The sequence below is a fragment of the Ylistrum balloti genome, unplaced genomic scaffold, assembly GCF_031769215.1.
Source record: "Ylistrum balloti isolate Yb309-2 unplaced genomic scaffold, AGI_CSIRO_Ybal_v1 Utg369820, whole genome shotgun sequence".
In the NCBI taxonomy this organism is placed as follows: domain Eukaryota; kingdom Metazoa; phylum Mollusca; class Bivalvia; order Pectinida; family Pectinidae; genus Ylistrum; species Ylistrum balloti.
The window spans coordinates 811,284-833,764 of record NW_026781988.1 but is presented as its reverse complement, the minus strand read 5'-3'; the positions used below and the strand labels follow the sequence as shown (position 1 = coordinate 833,764).

The following is a 22,481-nucleotide window of genomic DNA, read 5'->3' as shown; positions in this document are numbered from 1 at the left end:
CGGGTACATTCAGTTATCTACACTGTGGTACCTCTGTTCCGATTGTAAATGATGTCCTGCCCTATCCTTCCTGTTACATACCGGTAATAATACACCTGTCCTCACTACAGGTAACAAAACCTGTACGTACGTTTTATGTCACTCCCTATCATCGTCCAAACAAACCACTTGAATGTAATTTATGGTTGGTAGTAAGGTAAAAGGAGTAATAACAAATCGGAATAGTAATGGTAGAGTCCAGCAAACCATCTGTCAAACACTAACACATCGAGAAAATAAAAAAATGGTTCAGCATTTCGGATCATGGTGAACAATACCTATGAGGAAAGAGAAGTTTATGACGTAGCTATTCGCTACACGTTGTGGTATTGAATTATTATTATTTGGCGATTTTGAACTTTTCAGAAACATTTTTTCCTTTCGAAGCCAAAACTGTTTTTATGTCGCTGTCGATTTGCTGTTCATAAGCGTGTTTCTCATATCACGGACAACCGGAACATGTGCTCACTTACGACAGACAAATTATTAACATGAGGCTCTCGGATGATGCAGACAAACGGAACATGTTTCCGGATGAGTAAATTCTCGTTATATTACATTTGATTTCCTGACGCGTTCGACATTTTAAGTATTGTGGTTCCGTTGTCGATTTCTGATTTCTTTTTCAGACATATGGCATTGCCTCCATGTGGTTTGTCAATACTGATACAGATAAGTTTTTGGGGACGCGTGGTGGTCTGATGGTTAGTCAGCTGTAGAATTTCCTGTCTATACCATAGATCGTGAATTCTAGGCCCGATAGGGCACCAGTCAAAAGTTGTCTTCGTTCGTCACTTGCGTTGCAATATCTTACCATATATATATGTATCAGAAATGAAAGCGCTAATGCGTATCTTTTGTCACTGTACAGAAATGGAAGCGCACAATAAACTTGGATAGCCAACTTCACATGTGTCAATAAGCATGTAGATATGACGTTCTTATCATTGTCGCAGAGTGCAATGTGAAGTTAACTGGAATAACACGTGATCAGATTAAGACCAATCAGCATAGGATACAAATAAAAAGTGTAATATTTTACGTTATTGATAGTTATCGTTACGATCTATTTGCTTGTACGAAATGAAGTTTGATGTTTTTCAGTAAACCTGGTGGTTCCGTTGTACAATATGTAGTTGGACGAGTTGGATGTTTTTCATTGTACCTGGTGGTTATGTGTTGTCAACTTTCAGGAATTTGAGAGCGAGACGTTACTCGAATTTACATGATGGATTTCTCAATGAAGCAAAATGCACTTAAACCCTTCTAATTTTTTCCCTTGTGCTTTTTAATGTGACTCAGGTAAATCTCTTTTTTGCTCATATTTTGTCCAAGTTTCATCAAATTTCAGTAAAAAATCAGATTCTGTTCACATGTAGGGCTTCTGTTGTATTGCTTTCTTCAAGAAGAATCCAATTTGATGTTAATATTACCGAGCATAAAATAGGAGACACCTCTGACTACGACCGCGAGATAATGATAAACTAGTGCCAATAGATAGGTCATTTGTACTAGGTATAGGTGTCTTTATCTTAACACGTCCGTTGACAGTGCAGTAAGAATAAATATGGCTCATTTGAATGTGGCAATTTTCATAATTTGTCTCATGCTCAGGGTATCTGGATTTTTGATTCCAGACTTGGAAACCACTCATCTCTTTGTTAGTGTCACCGGAAGTGATCATAATTCCGGGTAAGTTATTGATGAACTATAAATGACATAACGTCCTTGACAGCGGATACTCAATGACAGATTATGTTTGTAGATAATGTAGAATTTAATTGAAGTTTCAGATTTTTTTCAATGTCAATATGATTCATTACTGTGATGAAATTTATTTTTTGAGAAAACAAGTGAAAAGAAATTGTACAAATAGGCACATCTTAATACAAATTTGTTGGTAGATAAAGCGGAGCCAAATAATGAATTAAACTGCATCATACAGGTGTTTCGTCCTTCTAGGACTTGTCAGTTCTTGTCTTGATCTTCTGTGACAATCGGTTTACACCTGTTGAGCAAGATTCGTACAACGCCCAACTTCTGGTATAAGAGTGGGTGCGATCGGAAGTTTAGGTGTCTGTCTGTGTACGTGTTTTTCCTATAGACCAATACTTTCATAGTACCATCATCTTTCTTTACCAGAAGTGTATCAAGGAACGGCATAACGCCATTGATTTCTTCCTCACAGGTGAATTTGATGCTGTTGGTGGTGTCTACGGGATTGATATGCTCAGTCAATCCTTCTGATATCCTTTCTTGATAATTTGCAATATGTCATCGGTTCCATAGATGTTGCCTCTTTCTAATGCCTACACAGTTGCCACTGCGATGTCCTTGACATGGCCAAACCATTGCTTATAGATAGTATCACGGCAGGCAAATGTGCTGTTGTACGCAAAAATTCTAGTAAATCTATAAATCCATGATGTTTTGGATATGGAGATGGGTATTCTTTTACCATGTCCGGTATTGCTGATCATTTTGGATAAGTGTCATGAACATACTTTCTGCAATGTCCTTCGAGTTTTGACCAGGGGTTCTTGATCATCTGCTAGTGAACTGGAGACATTGTCATCAATAGTCCATATGGGTCCGTAATAGGTTTTCTTCTTTGAGGATCTTGGGTGTGCAGTTTATTTTAAGTGTTCTACAGTGGGATACAGGTGTTTACATTGTGATTTAATGACAAGTTTTGATAAGATAGCTACCAGGCGAGATTTAAACTTTTGAATAGGGTTGTTAATGAGTCTTACACATGTTAATTGTCTTCGGGCATGAGCACGACTTTGTTCTCATATTCGTCACTGACCATAACGACTTTGTTCTCATATTCGTCACTGACCATAACGACTTTGTTCTCATATTCGTCACTGTCCATAACGACTTTGTTCTCATATTCGTCACTGACCATAACGACTTTGTTCTCATATTCGTCACTGTCAATAACGACTTTGTTCTCATATTCGTCACTGACCATAACGACTTTGTTCTCATATTCGTCACTGTCAATAACGACTTTGTTCTCATATTCGTCACTGTCAATAACGACTTTGTTCTCATATTCGTCACTGTCCATAACGACTTTGTTCTCATATTCGTCACTGACCATAACGACTTTGTTCTCATATTCGTCACTGTCCATAACGACTTTGTTCTCATATTCGTCACTGTCCATAACGACTGACTTTCCACTTGTCTCCTGGCAAAATCATGATTGGTCTGTCATTGCCCAATTCTTTAAGTACAATACATTCTTCCTTTGATATGTTGTTTGCCGACAATTTTGTAGATTTTAAGACACCTGTCTCTTGTGATCTCAGTTGGTCAGTCTCAGCGTAACCCAAGTTCTTACTAGCCTGTTCTGTGGCTACAATAAAATCATCTACTGGAATTTTGGCTGAAATTTGAACGATGACATAATTCAAACTCTTGGTTGGTAGTGTTTCATCACTACCCATACGCTGTTTGTTATATTATTAAGATATTAATTAACCACTTATTTAGCACGGTTTTATTTAAAACAACATCTGTTTTTTGTGTTGTTATCGGTAGTTTTCTCTATCCGACGCTTCGTCCAATGGCATTCATTGGTCGTATTAACCGTTGTTTCCTCTATGTCCTTCATATGTGTTTATATCCCCGAGGGTGTCACTCGAAAACCACTCGGATAGCTTAGCAGTGAGCAGTGTTTTCTCGCATTCTTTTGCGTCAGTTTTGTTGATAATAACACGTATTCTTTCTTAAACTAGATTTTTGTGGACATTGCTTAAATCGGGCATCTAGTATTGAGGTGTCATGACTAAGTCCAGCGTACACACAAGGTGATTTCTGTCTATTTCTTACACAGAATCTCGAACATTTATGGACAAGTGTTAAACAAGCGTAGCCGAATTAACAGCAGTGCATTGTTACCATTTTGTGTACACTTAAGTCTATTCTTTATTTATTATCTTGCCACAATGTCTTCGATCTTCGTGCACATAGGATTGTAATACAGCGGAAAAAGTTGGTCGATTCCATACTATCTCGTACACTACGTACGTCAGTGCTAGTACGCTCCACACTGGTCATTTGTCTGAAGCTGGTCGTGTAGTAATCGAAACGTTACGAACCCGAAGAAAATGTTCAGAAATGCATGTTTAATTGCCATAACCTTCCCCTTTCCACAATTATTAAAGCAAACCAATTTCATTATTTTATTGGAGTCGATCAAGAAACCCATTGAAATATTGTCTGCCAAGGCCTTTATTTCACGTTTAACATTCAAAAGTACCTGTTGCTGTCCTCCTTGTACTGTTCTGGGTCATCTATGTAAAAACTTCTTTCATATTTTACCATTGTTTCATCGAATTCGAATATGGAACAAAACAGATGTATACTGTAGTTAGTTTCATTAGTTGGCTCTTCTCTATCTTATTCTAACATTTTGTGTCGTCTATAAAAGTCGTTCGATGTATGTGCTTTATGCTACTTTGATGCAATCAGCTTAAGAACACTTGTTTTTTTATGAATTCTTAACGGTACAAGATGGCAGATGAATTCTATATGTATGTCCATCATCTCTGTGTACCTTATTGTAGGAGGGACGTCAGCCACCCTTTCAAAACAATACGGACAGCCATTTCACATCTCAGCAACCCTGACATCAAAGGCAAAAGTAAGTAACGAAACTATAGACAGATCGATGAAACTTAATGATAAAGATGAGATTGTAATCTATCATTGAAAAGAAGAAAATAAATCTAGGATAAATGTGAATAATAACATTATTGATATAGTTATATGTAAAACCGCACTTATAACAATGCCAGGCGTATTGACGTGCTTTTGTCACTTCGAACTGCAACTGCATCAGGGTTCGTTTTCATTCTGAGATCAAAAGCCAAAAATATTTCCCATATGTAGATATACTGCGTATTTTGTCCGTAAAATCATGAAATTAAAAAAATGCGGAAATTATAAAATAACACACATTCAGAAAAACCTACTAAAGTACTTAAACGTGTTTTTTTTTTCGTCTGTAGATGTATTTATAGAACTTATGCAAGGCTATCACGATCTGACGTCTCCAGTCAGCATGCGTCACAGTGATGCAAGAACAGTGACATTCCGTGCCCATAATAACGAAGAAGTGCATGTGGTATGTAACAAATATGTCAAAGTAAACTACGTTTACAATTTTGATCATTGTTTTTTCTGAAAAGATCGTTATGGCAAACTCTATGTTAAATTTTAACCAACTGTTTATGGACCTAGAAGTTATCAAAGATATATCTTTAAAATAGAAATTTAAATTCAATAGAAAAACCTGCGGATGTATTTGTGAATACCCGCATGGTGGGTGATTTCTTTGCTGAATAACGACAAAATAAATGTAATAAACTCGCATCTTACTTAACGAAATTTTGTTTAATTAGTATCAATTTTATATCATAACTAATCAAGTCTTTCAGAGATACTTTCTTAATTCTCTATTGCTAAAGAGTAATAGAAAGACAACTGTACAATGTAGTTTGAATAATTATTTGTTGATGCGTCTATCATTTTGTATGGAAAGGAGTTAATCACTTGTGCGTCTTTTCTGCAATCTTCAGACAGGTGGGAAAAGATTACCGACGACATTGTTTAAAGGAGTCAGTGATCCTGGCATCCTCCATCGATTACCAGCCGAATCTAGGACCAAGGTAAGCTTACCGTGTGTACATCATTAATGACGTCATCGACTGCAAACCAAAGCTAGGGCCGAGGCAGGGATCAATGAAGAAATCAACGACTACCAACCGGAACTCAAAGAAAGATTGGTATCATGTCTTCAGTCAAAAGCTACCAAACAATGCCAGGGGGTTATTTTATCAAAGTAATCATCAAAGTTTGACATATTCACCACTTACGTTACTTTTCCGTACTTGCATCAAATTAACTTTTCTTTTCTGATTTCTTCGTCCTTCCTACCAACTCAGGTAGTAGAAGCTCGTCTGTCCGACGTCGGTCTGTCCCATCTCTGGGATCTTTCTACTTATGGATTCTATATTGAAAGAAATGCTCCCATGGAGATATTCTATAATGGTGCCCCCTTGAGGATGGCTAGGTGGCCAAACGAGGTAAGTCCGTGTTTACTAGTTTGGTAGGTACAATAAATTGTATAGCTAGGAAAAAGCAGTCAAGTTGTAGATAGACAAAGGATGCAACTATTTATTTGAAAGTTGTTAACTTATAAAGGTTAGGTTACATTTTGTTACTGACTAATTTAAGTTATTAAAGTGCACTCTACAAACTCTTTCCATAGGAAGCTAGAATGCTAAAATAAAACAAATTGAATTTTGAAAAATTCAAAGAATTGAAAGAAATAAACACCATAACAACACTTTTGATTATATAATTGATACTCAAAACGCATTTGGTTTTTTTATCAAAATTCTGTACATCATTTTTGATGAGTTATAAATTGGAGATAATACAGTAACGAAAACTGCATGTTGATGAAAATTATGAGGAAGTTTGAGGTCGTCATAGTGATCTCATTATAAACATCTTATTTCTTTGTGCGATATGAAGTTTGATGTGTTTGATTCCCGTTAGTTTGCCTCTTGGTTCATTGATCTTCTGGTTTGAAAACACTATATCACTTACTTGGATTATCCAAGATTTACATGACGGGTGATGAAACAGAAGACGCTTACTCTACCGGAACACATGGCCTTATTCTTATTATACTTATTATCCCAATGTAAATCTTTCTTTTGTTTATATTTATATTTTGCCCTAGTTTGGGTATGATTATGTTGTTTTATATATATATATATATTTTTTTTTTGGTGGTGGTGGTGGTGGGGGGAGGTTGTTTTGTTTTTCGAAAAAGAATGAAAAAAGAACATTGTTTCTGTAGTCTTTACATTCTTATCACACATTCTGTAATACTGCAGATTTATATGATGGGATTGCACAAACGATACACAAATGAAATACCATTTCATCACTCTAGGGGTCTATACAAGAGGTCAAATGTATTAATTTGTATTACCTGTAGACTTAGAGAAACATATCTTATTTTTCTAGGGTCAGGGCTATATCAATATTGCATCACTGGTGGACGGCCAAAATGGGAGGAGTTTCACCTTCTCAGGAAACAGAGCCAGTCGATGGAGTCAGGAAACAAATATGTGGGCTCATGGCTTCTGGTAAGACCTGATATAAATAGAAAGTTGTCTCGCCAGTGATTTACAAATAGATGAGTGGCGTATCATAGAAAAGTCAGGGAAAATATCGATTTTATACTTTTTTTAATCCATGACATGATTCGTGACTTTTTCCTGTTTGGTTTGGCCGTTCATAATATCGACATTTTCCCGATTGTAAATATGAAAAATGCTCAAAAGTTGTAATATAAACTATAATGATGTATTTATGTTTAATCGTCCAATAAAGGTACTGGAGCTGGGCAGACCGATCTGTCAAGGTGAAATCCGTCACGGCATCAAACAATACCATTACTCTGGCTCATACTCCTCAGTACGGACTGAGGACAGGTAAATTTGTCATATATTCTTAACATCGGTAAACAAGTTATTGATGCAATACTTATCTCTGTGTCTTATGTACTGATTACGGGTTATTCATCCAAAATTCCATTTTCATAATTTCTTAAACACACTTTATTGAACTAAGTGAAACTTTTCAGAGATATCGTTCTTGTTGGACGATCTATTAATTTATGTACCTTATATCAATATTTATTGTTTGTAAACTATTTTCACCCTTTATTTTTTGGGATATATCATCGCTCATGTGAATGCTCTGATGCTTCATACAACATTCATTGTTGATTGTTTATCAATAATGCAGTTTTGTCTAATTCGAACAAAAATGTCTTTCTACTTTCGACCAATGAGCACGTCTCTCTAAGTCATGGTACTGGTATACGCTTATTATTCTGTATCCGAGAAATTGTTATAAGCGTAAACGATGTTCAGAAATACTAAAATTAGATAAAAAAAAAACATTTCTTTATACAAGGTATTTCATAATGCGGAGGTCTGATACGGCCCCAGCGGAATCGCAGGTAATCTATAGTCAAATAAAAAACATTCTGCCTCCCTTTGGACAGTAGAATGATTCGGCAATTTTCGCAAAACGTATCTTTGTTGGAACGCATGTTGGAGTTCTAGAACGGAAGCCAATATGACGGCGTTCATGCAAACGTCGAAAACTTATTTGTAATAAGAGATAAATTCCTCGGGCATCTTTGGCGCCGAATCAGTAATCACATTGTTTACACAATAGGACGTGACAGAGAAAATTTCTCCCGGAAGTGGAAAGACATAGTTCATGCGTGCTTTTCAATAACTAACTCTAATGTCAATGTAAACACAATGACAACATTTTCAATTTATTGATTTTTTTTTCACTTAACAAATAAAATACGCGATCGATCACTTCATGTAGTACGCCTTACTCGTATTAGCAGGTTGTATCGTCCCCAATGACAAAGGTATGCATCTTAACTCTGTTCATAGTGTCGAAGCTAAAAATATTCAAAACGTCAGCAATGGGGCTGCGGTTGTCTAGTGGTTAAGGCAGGCGTCTGACTGTCGCTGTCACTGGCCCTCCACCTCTGGGTCGCGGGTTCGAGGCCTACATGGCGTAGTCGCCAGGTACTGGCCGCAGTGGTTTTCTCCGGCTTTCCTCCACCATCCAAACCTGCCACGTCATTAATGAGAATAATTTGTCGGTTATGCCCCCTGAATGATATACTAGGTGGCGCTCTAGTTGTTACGGTCCCAGTGTTTTGTTCCCGTAATGGTTGGAGATACTATATCTAGACTTGTCAATATGCCGAAAACTTCTGGTTGTGTTCTTCACTGCCATGAGAGAGGGGGTAATTCTTTCCCAAGTGAAGAAAAGCTGAAGAGTCTATGGGTATCTGCCTTCAGACATACATTACGGAGTATTTCTGCGATTGGTTGTGGCGGTGATAGGCCAGTTACAGTACTGTAGCCAGGCCTAGCGCAGCAAAAAACAATGAACCTTTCAATTAACTCGTTCTTTCTGTCTGATATCAGTGCTCTCCTGGCGCTTAAGTGCCATCCTAAGTTTTAGGAGATCCCATAACCAATAGGAAGCTTTTGTCTCACTCATAATGACAACGTAAAATAAGTGAATAAGCGTATCTGTTCAATAGGCTATATAATCCGGCACCGGAATGTGTTGTGCGCCACCTATAAATCAGGGGGAATTACTCAATATAATTTGCGACAAATGTTTCTCATTGACCCCGACCTTTTAAAGGACGTAAAGCAACAATGAACTCAAAACGTCGAAGAAAGGAATTATTTGATTTGCCAATATTTGATCGTTAATGAAAATCATAAAAGGGTCATCGGAAAAGAGGATCATCCGGGGCTTCCGTCAGATCTCCATTTCTCGAGATAAAGAAAGTGAAATTCTATAAATGAGCTGTTATTTGTCTTTAGACTGTTGCTCCCATACGTAATACGTGTTTTAGGTCATTTCCATGCCGGTCATAACTACCAGTACAGTTATCGTGACCAGGGAGGATACTTCCGGATCATCAACGCTCTTTCCGAGTTAGACGAGCCTGTAAGGATCACAAACTATAAACTTTTACCAGATAAACCAATATATAAAATTGATTAATTTTGTTTGCGGGGCCGCGATAGCCGTGTGGTTTAGGCGTCTGCCCGTCTTTACCACTAGCCTTCTACACCTACGTCGCGGCTTCGAGGCCTACATGGTCAGTCATATGCTTCTATTTCTCTGGGATCTCTGGCTTTTCTCCACCAAATAAACCCGGCAAATTTCCTTAAATGATCATGATTGTTACTAGGACGTAACGTAACAATGAAACACATCATTCTTGTCTCTGTTGAAAGGAGCTATATATCCTGTACCAATCGGCGAAAATTGAAGGAAACACGTGACACATGACACGTAATATTGTTAGGTTGGATCAAGTCTAAAAAATCGAATACTTACGAAAGATTTTTATCCAACACAGTAACCTTGTAAAGTGTTTCACTACCTATGTCTGCAAATAGCAGCCAATTTATCTCTGTGTCAGCCATTAAGGAATATTTAAATTGTTTGTCCTTCTTTCGCGCTATCTCATGTCCGCCAAAAATGATATTTCAGGGTGAGTACTATATCGATAGGACCTCGGGAATACTCTATATGTGGCCACCATCATCAACTGGGAGTCTGGATCAACATGACATCATATACGCCTCAAATGTAGACTGCTGTTTCAAGTAAGATAATACAAAACCACTGTTTGTATCGTTGCACTTTAAAGACTGTTAGTCAGACTAGTAGGCCTGGTGATTGTGGTGCGTTAACTTTGTTCTCATTTAAGAGGGTGACATCACTTATTTGATTTAATCAAGATTTATGTGGCGCGCGAAGTCGATGTAGAAGACGCTTACCCTTCCAGAACACCTAATATTTCTCTAGACATTTTCAAGGATTTCTGTTTAAGTCATCCTTTCTTTTATCATATCTATTTGACGAGTAAAATCGATTTGAATTTATATTAATATTGTATAAACATGTCGGTGTTATCTTTTTACTTTTTTATCTTTATTACTTTTTTACCATATCGATACGGTTACTTAAGGATGATTGTCGCATGACTACTACACAACGTTTACAAATTACAGCTTCACGACATAACTTTATTGCCCCTCTTCATATCCTTTTTAAGGTGGTAACGTTTCGTTCCTACCTCGGTTCTCACTTTGACGGTATGACTGTATTTGTATGGACCTGATTTTACATTTAGGATGAGAAACACAATGCGCTAACCCTTCTGGATCACATAACCTTGTTATCGTTACACTTTGTACTTAACATTAACTTTGGTATAGTTATGTTAGTCCTTTTAATGGTTTTTATTATAAAACTTCAGACAATGGTTAAATATCGTTGTTCTACAGGTTAGACTACACATCTAATGTGATATTTGATGGCTTCACTATAGAGGCTTGTCGCCGCAACGGCATCGTCTCAAGACATGGACAAAACATCACCGTTCAGAGGATGGAAGTACGAAACACAGGTAACATGATCAATTATATTTGTAAACACCTTTACTGAAACATGATCCAGTATCAGTGGACTTTATGGATAACTGCCACGTCCCGGTTCACCTATAAACCGTTACCAGAGTCCGATTATAAAGCTGACATTCTGGCTTTTTACTGTATGTCGATGACAACACAACATTGCATGCCACGCATCATTCAGCATCTTTTATCATTACCTGTTCTAGGTTCTTACGGAATCGAATGTATTAACTGTCTGAATATCAACATAACCGGATGTGACGTTCATCACGGGGATGGTGGCATTAGAGTATCCGGTTAGTATCATGTTCCGGTTAGTATTATGTTACACTTTATTAGCAATAAAAAGAGCGATGGTTTTACGTGAATCAAATCTTTGTCTCTCCAATTTGTAATTTTGTGAATTTTGCAGGAGGTACCAGGTCAACTCTCTCACCTTCTCATATATCGGTTACCGACAATGTCGTCCAAAGTTTCAGTAGAGAAACAGCTGTTGGTGCCAACGCCATTACCGCTGATGGTGTAGGGATATACATGGCTTACAATCACCTACATACGGCCCAGTACACAGCCATCAGATGGAGTGTTCGTATCTATATGTATTCACGTGTTATACAGAATCAACTCTAGAATGAATACAAAAACTTCTCTTGCCTCAGAACACAATATACCGTAATATATGTTATTTGGAACGATTGCAGTCAGTAATTTGTACAAAAACAGTTATAACAAATAACCAAACATTTAAACGTATTTCGGATTTTTAAAAATGGACTGATAACTTCAACAACAAAAATAAGAGAAATTTTATCCGCATTGTTATCGAAGGTCAGCAATTTCTGAAATGTTCCGCAAGTGAAAATGATCCAGACATTGTCCTTACCACGTGATCTATCGGGATAAGATAGTTAAATGTCAATTTATTGCAATTTAGGGAAACGATCACGTGATGGAGTATAATAATGTGCATCACGTCTGTCAAAATTCGAGTGACTGTGGAGCTCTTCACACGGGACGTGATTGGACAGGGGTAGGTGACTTTATATATTACTTGTTTCGTGACGTCAGTGTGTACGACACAATCAGACACCTCTGAAAAACGTTATCATACGCAGGTGGTCGAATGTAGCGGAATTTCGCATGCATAAATGCACTGGAGCATCCTTCTGTAATCACGAATTTCTTCTAAAGCTGTATGATGTTTTCTTCTCTACAGAGAGGCTGTGTTGTTCGGTATAACCACGTGCACCATAATCCCCGCCTTTTTCCCGGGGCCGACGTACGGGGTGTTATGTTGGACGATCAATATTCTAGTGTCAACATTCATGATAATGTTTTCTACTATGTAAGTTAGTAATCACTTATCTTATTGTATCTGTAGAAATGTCATTTCCTTTTAATTTTCTTTGTAATCGTGATATTTTTACTTGACCTGACTGTGCTCTCGGATGTTCTTTACACTAATATTTTCTCTATTTACGTCACTCCTGTGCTCTCTTGTGGTAGACGAAATACAGTTGCGAAAGAATTACACAATGAGCAAATTTTATAATTTCCAACTAACAAAACCATTGAATGTTTTTTCAAATATTTTTGTTTGTTTTTGCCTCTTTAGAACGACATTCACGTTAATATAGGCGGTGGCCGTGACAACATCATTCACAACAATGTGTTTTATGAGGCATTTAAAGCAACCATGCAAGTAGATTCCAGAGGTGTTCCGCATAGCAGTAACGAACAAGACTTACAGAGAAAGCTTCATGTAAGTACAATCAGGATAATCCTTACGTAAGATAAACCAGAATAATCTTATGTAAAAACATACAGAATATTCTTCCCGAAAGACCATACAGAATAATCTTTACTTAAGTACATACAGAATATCCTTCACGAAACTTTTGAATATTTTAACTGTCAATCTATTTGATTCATGCAAATTAAGTCTTAAGACTTTTCTATTCTAATGTAGTTACAAAACGATCTTTTTTTCAATACCAGGCTGTTCCGTACAAAAGTACATTGTGGGCTACACGGTATCCCAAGTTAGCCGTTATAGATTCAAATGTACCGGATGAACCACGTGGTATGTTTTTTTATTTATAAACAAAAAAGAATTGATGCTTAGTTCATGAAATATATACCAAAATAGAATCCCCGTACACGGTTATCAAATCACAACAAAATAAGTGAAATAACTTTCCCATTTATAAATGTTACAACGAGTATGAAAAGTTTAAGATATGCCGTGCCGTATGATAGTGTTCATTCGTTTATATTGGTTTCTGTTCTGCAGTTTATAATCTATATCCATCGTTCTCAGTATCGTTTCAGTTTGCTTATTTGTGTGTTTATTTGTTTTCTGTTCTGGATGTTACGTAATATTTAGCATTGAAATACAATAGTTATAATAATGATAATATAATAGTATACATAGTTGTCATCAATCAAAAATAAAAAACATACAAACGTGTACACGTTGAAATGTGTATTATTTCAATATCATATTACTGAGTACATTTATACAAGATACAGGAAACCTAATGTGTCGTCACATGTAGGAGAATGAACGTTAGCTCATACTAACTGTACATTATATTTACTCATTGGGGAGATCTTGACTATGTATATACCCAGTGTTACTGTTTGGTGAGAACTTGACTATGTATATACCCAGTGTTACTGTTTGGTGAGAACCTGACTATGTATATACCCAGTGTTACTGTTTGGTGAGAACCTGACTATGTATATACACAGTGTTACTGTTTGGTGAGAACCTGACTATGTATATACCCAGTGTTACTGTTTGGTGAGAACTTGACTATGTATATACCCAGTGTTACTGTTTGGTGAGAACGTGACTATGTATATACACAGTGTTACAGTTTGTATATACCCAGTGTTAAGAGAACCTGACTATGTATATACACAGTGTTACTGTTTGGTGAGAACCTGACTATGTATATACCCAGTGTTACTGTTTGGTGAGAACTTGACTATGTATATACCCAGTGTTACTGTTTGGTGAGAACTTGACTATGTATATACCCAGTGTTACTGTTTGGTGAGAACGTGACTATGTATATACCCAGTGTTACTGTTTGGTGAGAACGTGACTATGTATATACCCAGTGTTACTGTTTGGTGAGAACGTGACTATGTATATACCCAGTGTTACTGTTTGGTGAGAACCTGACTATGTATATACCCAGTGTTACTGTTTGGTGAGAACCTGACCATGTATATACCCAGTGTTACTGTTTGGTGAGAACCTGACTATGTATATACCCAGTGTTACTGTTTGGTGAGAACCTGACTATGTATATACCCAGTGTTACTGTTTGGTGAGAACCTGACTATGTATATACACAGTGTTACTGTTTGGTGAGAACCTGACCATGTATATACCCAGTGTTACTGTTTGGTGAAATTGACTATGTATATACCCAGTGTTACTGTTTGGTGAGAACCTGACTATGTATATACACAGTGTTACAGTTTGAAGAGAACCTGACTATGTATATACCCAGTGTTACTGTTTGAAGAGAACTTGACTATGCATATACACAGTGTTACTGTTTGGTGAGAACCTGACTATGTATATACCCAGTGTTACTGTTTGGTGAGAACTTGTATAGACTGTTGGTATTGTTTGATCCTGGTTATTCATATTTTGTTGAATAAATGACTAAATACAAGCTATTAGATATCACTACTACAGACCTAGGTATAAAAACAACTCTGATTATAACAGAGTTATAATCAGCTGTAGATGTGATCCTGGTACAGCAGCATTGGGTAAAATTTACCATAAAATAGGAATTTAAAATCGGAGATTTTATTAATGCTTAAATTTTAATGCAACACAAATTTTATCACAACATTAAAAAATACATCTCTGTTTTAGGAAATGAAATTTCATTTAACATTTTCTACAATTCGGCGGCTACTGCCTTCATAGGATCAATCGAAAATACAGATTGGTTTAACATCTCATTTAATCGCCAGGTAAGCATGAATTTGTTATACCTTATCATACCTCTACAAATGTACAAGACATTCATCCCATATGGGACACCTATGTGAGATGTCAGACATTGGTACAGATGCATGTACAGTGACAATTAGGGGATAGCGTGATTTTCACAGCAGACGAATTAGTCTGTTCAAACGACACATTCCTTTTCATGATCTAACCTTCTCTGTCGTCGGCAGATGGCTCCGTTATGTAAATAAAAGACATTATAACACTAACTTGCTGAGGAGAAATTATAATGTAGTTTTTTTTAATGTTTCGTTAGTCTTTATATATATGGCTAGAAAATGTGTTGTATTCACCAATCGAATACACCGTTAGAATATTTCTTCACCCATACATAGAACATGTATTCAAATAATTGAAAACAATTTAAAAATAGATAGATAGAGTGAAAACTGCATATGCCGACCAAACCTTTTCATGTGTATGCCAACAGTCGTTTGGAAGATGCTTTCCTCTAGTATTATTGATTTTGAGTTTGGTTGGTGGTGATGTTGACATGTTGGTATTTTTCGGGTTTTTTTTTTCATTTCCGTAATGTCTCTAGGTTAAACTGATGGTGGTCTCCGTCGTAATGGACGTGTATTCTTCATTGTTCTGTTGTCATTTCACGTGCTTTTGTAGGCTTCGAGTCCAGCTGAATTTTTTGACCCTGCAAACGTCGACTTTCGACCTCGTTGTTCTCTCGCGGAGTACACAAATTTGGTCCACTTCCCGAATCCTATTCGTTTGTCCCAGGTCGGCCCGAGGGGAGGGATCGGTCCAGTGTACAAAGGACAAGGTATGTCACCATACGAGAATGAAAATGTATACATAACCATCCACTAGGAACCACGTGACATTAGGGTATCAGTAAATTAGGTGTGTCACATGGATTTATCATGTTTTAAAGTCGTATATGCTTTTTAGTAAAGTCACAAATATTTCAATCGTTTTTGTTTCCATTCTACGATAAATTCAATACCATGAAGTACATCTTTGCTTTTCCTGTATTTAATGTAGCCGGTTCCACACGTGACGTCAGCGTTACAAGCCGTGACGCTCCTCTTCCTTGTACTACACATACGCCCTCGGCACTTACACCTGTGACATCATACCTGCCGGATGGGTCACATCAAAATACTATCGAACATACACCAAATGAAGGTAACATTGAACATTCAAACAGCTGAAAGACGATATTGACGATGAAACGCTTATTTCATGAATTTATTTTAAGATATCGAAATAATTACAAGCTTATGGCAAAGGAATATATATATATATATGTGTATGTTTATAATATTTTAATGATTACAGGCTGTTGGTTTAGTGCGCAGGTCTGCCCTAATGATCCTGGATTTACATCAGGTCTTAAGCGTGATGTAGACGGCGAGAAACATCTGAATACTGGACATAATGAGTCTGCCTGTCTGGGCCGAGTACCCTATATGGTGACCCACTGCGGCAGCCAATCAAAGTTCTCCGTTATCTACGGTCCCACAGGTTACATTCTAAAACGATCTATTTTATAAACGCGTGAAATCGACTTAAAGAAGTAAAAAGCAAGTTTCATACGGTTGAAAAAGAATGCAAGAGTCATTAGTTTATCCATGTATAAGATTATTCAGACATAGAAAACTGACCGTACGATTTTATCTAGGGGCCATGACACTAGGAGGATTTGGATGTTACTTCGCACAGTTTGGCTGCCCGAAATATCACAATTATCATGTAGGATTCGTACGCGACAAATGGGCTGAACAACATCAAAACGCTGCCCATGATGAGCACAAATGTTTGTCGCGTGCTCTCGCGGAATGGAAGTATTGCGGATCTGATCCTACTTATCCATACACCAGTATATACCTTCCGACAGGTAGGAAATCAGAGTGGTTATTTTTATCTTATTTCCTCGATCACAAGACGTCATAAAGGTGAAAAATCATGGCCTGTAGTGACGAAATAACACTGTGGTTTGGGAAAAATGATAGGTTTTGGACAAATAATTAACTTCTTGATTTATTTATGTGTGACATGTGTAATGTTATCACAGATGAACTTAGTCAACACCAACACCAGACGGTGATGACGAATTCAACGTTTTCATGTAGTAGTATGATCTGGCTCTACACCAGACATCTGTCCGTCAACACGTGAAAGTTCTGCTGTAGGAGCCAAAGGAATTTATTCATCCACCCAAACTTATTTCAGTAGGCCTTGAAAATATCAGCAGGTCTTTTTTTATTTCTTTAACACCCTCGGTTAGACGAGATATACAAAGTGTCTTTTCAGCACATTGAAACGTTAGAGACCATTACGGAGAGGCTCTCAAAACGTCTTCATGGAACTTATCACTTTTCTTTAAGTCTGGAACAATACAAATTGTATATTTTCAGGGGAACAGAAATTGTTGAAAACCCTAACCCGTAGTTTGAACCTATTCCTGTGTACTGTAGCTGTTGTATCTGTTTTTGAAGGACGACGTGTGTACTATAGCTGTTGTATCTGTTTTTGAAGGACGACGTGTGTATTGTAGCTGTTGTATCTGTTTTTGAAGGATGACGTGTGTACTGTATCTGTTTATGAAGGACGACGTGTGTATTGTAGCTGTTGTATCTGTTTTAAGGACGACGTGTGTACTGTAGCTGTTGTATCTGTTTTTGAAGGACGACGTGTGTACTGTAGCTGTTGTATCTGTTTGTGAAGGATGACGTGTGTACTGTATCTGTTTATGAAGGACGACGTGTGTATTGTAGCTGTTGTATCTGTTTTAAGGACGACGTGTGTACTGTAGCTGTTGTATCTGTTTTTGAAGGACGACGTGTGTACTGTAGCTGTTGTATCTGTTTTGAAGGACGACGTATGTACTGTAGCTGTTGTATCTGTTTTTGAAGGACGACGTGTGTACTGTAGCTGTTGTATCTGTTTATCAGGACGACGTGTGTACTGTAGCTGTTGTATCTGTTTATAAAGGACGACGTGTGTATTGTCGCTGTTGTATCTGTTTATGAAGGACGACGTGTGTATTGTAGCTGTTGTATCTGTTTTTGAAGGACGACATGTGTACTGTAGCTGTTGTATCTGTTTATGAAGGACGACGTGTGTACTGTAGCTGTTGTATCTGTTTATGAAGGACGACGTGTGTATTGTAGCTGTTGTATCTGTTTTTGAAGGACGACGTGTGTATTGTAGCTGTTGTATCTGTTTTTGAAGGACGACGTGTGTACTGTAGCTGTTGTATCTGTTTATGAAGGACGACGTGTGTATTGTAGCTGTTGTATCTGTTTTAAGGACGACGTGTGTATTGTAGCTGTTGTATCTGTTTTTGAAGGACGACGTGTGTACTGTAGCTGTTGTATCTGTTTATGAAGGACGACGTGTGTACTGTAGCTGTTGTATCTGATTTTGAAGGACGACGTGTGTACTGTAGCTGTTGTATCTGATTATGAAGGACGACGTGTGTATTGTAGCTGTTGTATCTGTTTTTGAAGGACGACGTGTGTACTGTAGCTGTTGTATCTGTTTATGAAGGATGACGTGTGTACTGTATCTGTTTATGAAGGACGACGTGTGTATTGTAGCTGTTGTATCTGTTTTAAGGACGACGTGTGTATTGTAGCTGTTGTATCTGTTTTAAGGACGATGTGTGTACTGTAGCTGTTGTATCTGTTTTGAAGGACGACGTATGTACTGTAGCTGTTGTATCTGTTTTTGAAGGACGACGTGTGTACTGTAGCTGTTGTATCTGTTTATAAGGACGACGTGTGTACTGTAGCTGTTGTATCTGATTTTGAAGGACGACGTGTGTACTGTAGCTGTTGTATCTGTTTATGAAGGACGACGTGTGTATTGTAGCTGTTGTATCTGTTTATGAAGGACGACGTGTGTATTGTAGCTGTTGTATCTGTTTTTGAAGGACGACGTGTGTACTGTAGCTGTTGTATCTGTTTATGAAGGACGACGTGTGTACTGTAGCTGTTGTATCTGTTTATGAAGGACGACGTGTGTATTGTAGCTGTTGTATCTGTTTTTGAAGGACGACGTGTGTATTGTAGCTGTTGTATCTGTTTTTGAAGGACGACGTGTGTATTGTAGCTGTTGTATCTGTTTATGAAGGACGACGTGTGTATTGTAGCTGTTGTATCTGTTTTAAGGACGACGTGTGTATTGTAGCTGTTGTATCTGTTTTTGAAGGACGACGTGTGTACTGTAGCTGTTGTATCTGTTTATGAAGGACGACGTGTGTACTGTAGCTGTTGTATCTGTTTATGAAGGACGACGTGTGTACTGTAGCTGTTGTATCTGTTTTGTGAAGGATGACGTGTGTACTGTATCTGTTTATGAAGGACGACGTGTGTATTGTAGCTGTTGTATCTGTTTTAAGGACGACGTGTGTATTGTAGCTGTTGTATCTGTTTTTGAAGGACGACGTGTGTATTGTAGCTGTTGTATCTGTTTTGAAGGACGTGTATAGCTGTTGTATCTGTTTATGAAGGACGACGTGTGTATTGTAGCTGTATCTGTTTTGAAGGACGACGTGTGTATTGTAGCTGTTGTATCTGTTTTAAGGACGACGTGTGTACTGTAGCTGTTGTATCTGTTTTAAGGACGACGTGTGTACTGTAGCTGTTGTATCTGTTTTTGAAGGACGTGTGTACTGTAGCTGTTGTATCTGTTTTTGAAGGACGACGTGTGTACTGTAGCTGTTGTATCTGATTTTGGACGAGTGTGTACTGTAGCTGTGTGTACTGTAGCTGTTGTATCTGTTTATGAAGGACGACGTGTGTATTGTAGCTGTTGTATCTGTTTTAAGGACGACGTGTGTATTGTAGCTGTTGTATCTGTTTTTGAAGGACGACGTGTGTACTGTAGCTGTTGTATCTGTTTATGAAGGACGACGTGTGTACTGTAGCTGTTGTATCTGTTTATGAAGGACGACGTGTATATTGTAGCTGTTGTATCTGTTTTTGAAGGACGACGTGTGTTTTGTAGCTGTTGTATCTGTTTTTGAAGGACGACGTGTGTATTGTAGCTGTTGTATCTGTTTTTGAAGGACGACGTGTGTACTGTAGCTGTTGTATCTGTTTATAAGGACGACGTGTGTACTGTAGCTGTTGTATCTGTTTATGAAGGACAACGTGTGTATTGTAGCTGTTGTATCTGTTTTTAAGGACGACGTGTGACTGCTGGTGGTGGGTGTTGGATTTACATCACCAACTGCCCTGCAGATCCATCTGTTAACACACCACATGATTTATTCTATGATGCGTGGGGAGCGTCCAACACCGGATCAGGTAACATTAATGTCCTCGGTCATGATAGGTAGAGATTCTCGTCTCGTTAACTCGGCAAAAACGTAATGAAGCACCTTTTTATTGGTGATTTGTATATTGTCGGCTGAAAATACTTAATAGTTTCTGTGTAGAAACACATTGCTTTGTTAAAGACATCGATTGCGTAATGACGGTATAAGCCACCTATCATATACCATATACATTTTACATGTGTGTTAGTGCTGCGGTATAGTTCTGCCAATACAAAAGACACCAAGTGAATAGAGTCTTTCCTGGAATATTTACAATCAATTATACCATAGCCAAAAAGTTAAGTTAATTGTGTTATAAATCAGTTTCGTCTTAAACATAGATAAAGATTCGCACGTTTTCCAATTTAAGAAAAATTATGATTTCAAATATCTTATTTGATTTAATATTTTTAATAACGACGAACCTGGACCTCTTTTTACTCGGATGTTTAACGATCTTATTTCTTCCGTCAGACCAGAGCATCATAGCTTGTTTCCAGAGAGCAGACGATTACTGGATACAATGTGGAAGACACAAAGACGCACCCGTAACAGCTTTCTATCGACCGGAGGCCAATTCCAGGACCGTTCCCTAACTTCACACCGTAACGCCAAATATCTGCTATCATATAACTTCAACTTAGTTTGAAATGTTCATCAAAGCAATAAACAGGTCAAACAAGTTAATTACAAGTCAACCGTGTCGATGGTTTATTTATAAAGACAGAGTTGTACATATAAAAAACAGATATGTCATTATCAAACAATACAGTTTTTATTTGTAAAACGTTAAAATTACCGATATATTGAACTCACAAGACAATGTCAAACAATTGCATACTAGACGGTCAAAAGACATACAAGAAACACTACACCTGACAGCGGGGGGAAGAAGAGGGCGTTTCTTGGGATTCAGGCCCTTATAAAGTAGAAGGGCTTCTTTCATTCCTCTGACATAAAAAGCGTATGGTATATACTGTAACATGTTTAACAAATACTGTCTGATTCTTACTAAACGACCTTCTTCGTGGTTCACTGAATATTGATATCACGGGTAAGTTTAATGTTATTCATTAAATGCATACCTAGTTTCAAAGAAAGTGGTGAAAAATTGAGGGAGGAGATCGAACTATGAACAAAAAAACAAAGGGCAATAATAGGATAACATAACTTCATGTCATTGTAATAAAATCTTGGAAAAACATCGGTTGAAAACTCTCAGAGACCTCAGACAAGAATGAATTATGGATGCTATGAATACCAGGAGCAGTAACTCTTCCATGCTGGAAAACACGTCATGCTCGGATGATTAAGCCTGCACAAGTTTAACAGTCGAGAACTGTGATAGATCTTTGGAAAATACATATTTCCGACGGAACGACGCAATACCATAAAACGTCAGTCAAAAGATATAGCTGGACATATCAAAATATGTGTTAGAAAGGACGGTCAACATCTCCAACAAATCTGACACGTTCATTAGACGGCGGTAAATTAATCACTTGATTGACGTGTTAATATAACTTCCGATTGGTCTCGTGCTTATGTATCACACATCTGGAAATGTAAACAGAAGGGATTAATAGTTTCTCGATTAATGTCACACACGTAAAGATTTCACGAGTATGATGGAATATATCCTATTGTCGTAAAAATATTGTCATACGAGTGAAATACAGTCTAACCTGTCATAACGGCCACCTTAGTTAGACGGCCACCTGCTTATAACGGCCGTTTTCAGACCCTACCAATCTGTATATAGGATATGTAACAGGAAACGCACAATGTTCTTTTTATAACATCTAAAATGAAAAACAAACGGAAAAAGCAGATCTAAACATTAAACTTAACCGGCGTTCAAGAATATTGGGGAAATTTTAGCGAGATCTAACGTCGAATTCTTTAGATAGTTTGACGTAAAGATTGACAAGACGACATTTTGACTGCTCACACAAAGCTTTAAGTGATGTTCTACCAATTTAAGTGTTATCTGTTAAGACTTTTTACAAAAATGTTAAAGTTATCAAATGACAGAAGACTC

The 22,481-nt window shown here is 37.5% G+C and overlaps 1 protein-coding gene across 1 annotated transcript; it reads left to right on the top strand.

The window, feature by feature from the left end:
* The first annotated feature begins 1,606 nt into the window (after window positions 1–1,606).
* Window positions 1,607–21,036, top strand: LOC132545051 (uncharacterized). Its single transcript, XM_060208720.1, has 23 exons — window positions 1,607–1,731; window positions 4,620–4,696; window positions 5,064–5,179; window positions 5,634–5,723; window positions 6,000–6,140; window positions 7,096–7,217; window positions 7,465–7,565; window positions 9,542–9,636; window positions 10,189–10,304; window positions 10,989–11,110; window positions 11,324–11,413; window positions 11,530–11,702; window positions 12,052–12,147; window positions 12,334–12,462; window positions 12,733–12,879; window positions 13,116–13,200; window positions 15,022–15,122; window positions 15,778–15,934; window positions 16,156–16,299; window positions 16,453–16,638; window positions 16,796–17,011; window positions 20,307–20,429; window positions 20,915–21,036. The coding sequence occupies exons 1-23, from the start codon at window positions 1,607–1,609 to the stop codon at window positions 21,034–21,036; spliced, it is 2,874 nt and encodes a 957-aa protein (XP_060064703.1).
* The last annotated feature ends 1,445 nt before the right edge of the window (window positions 21,037–22,481 follow it).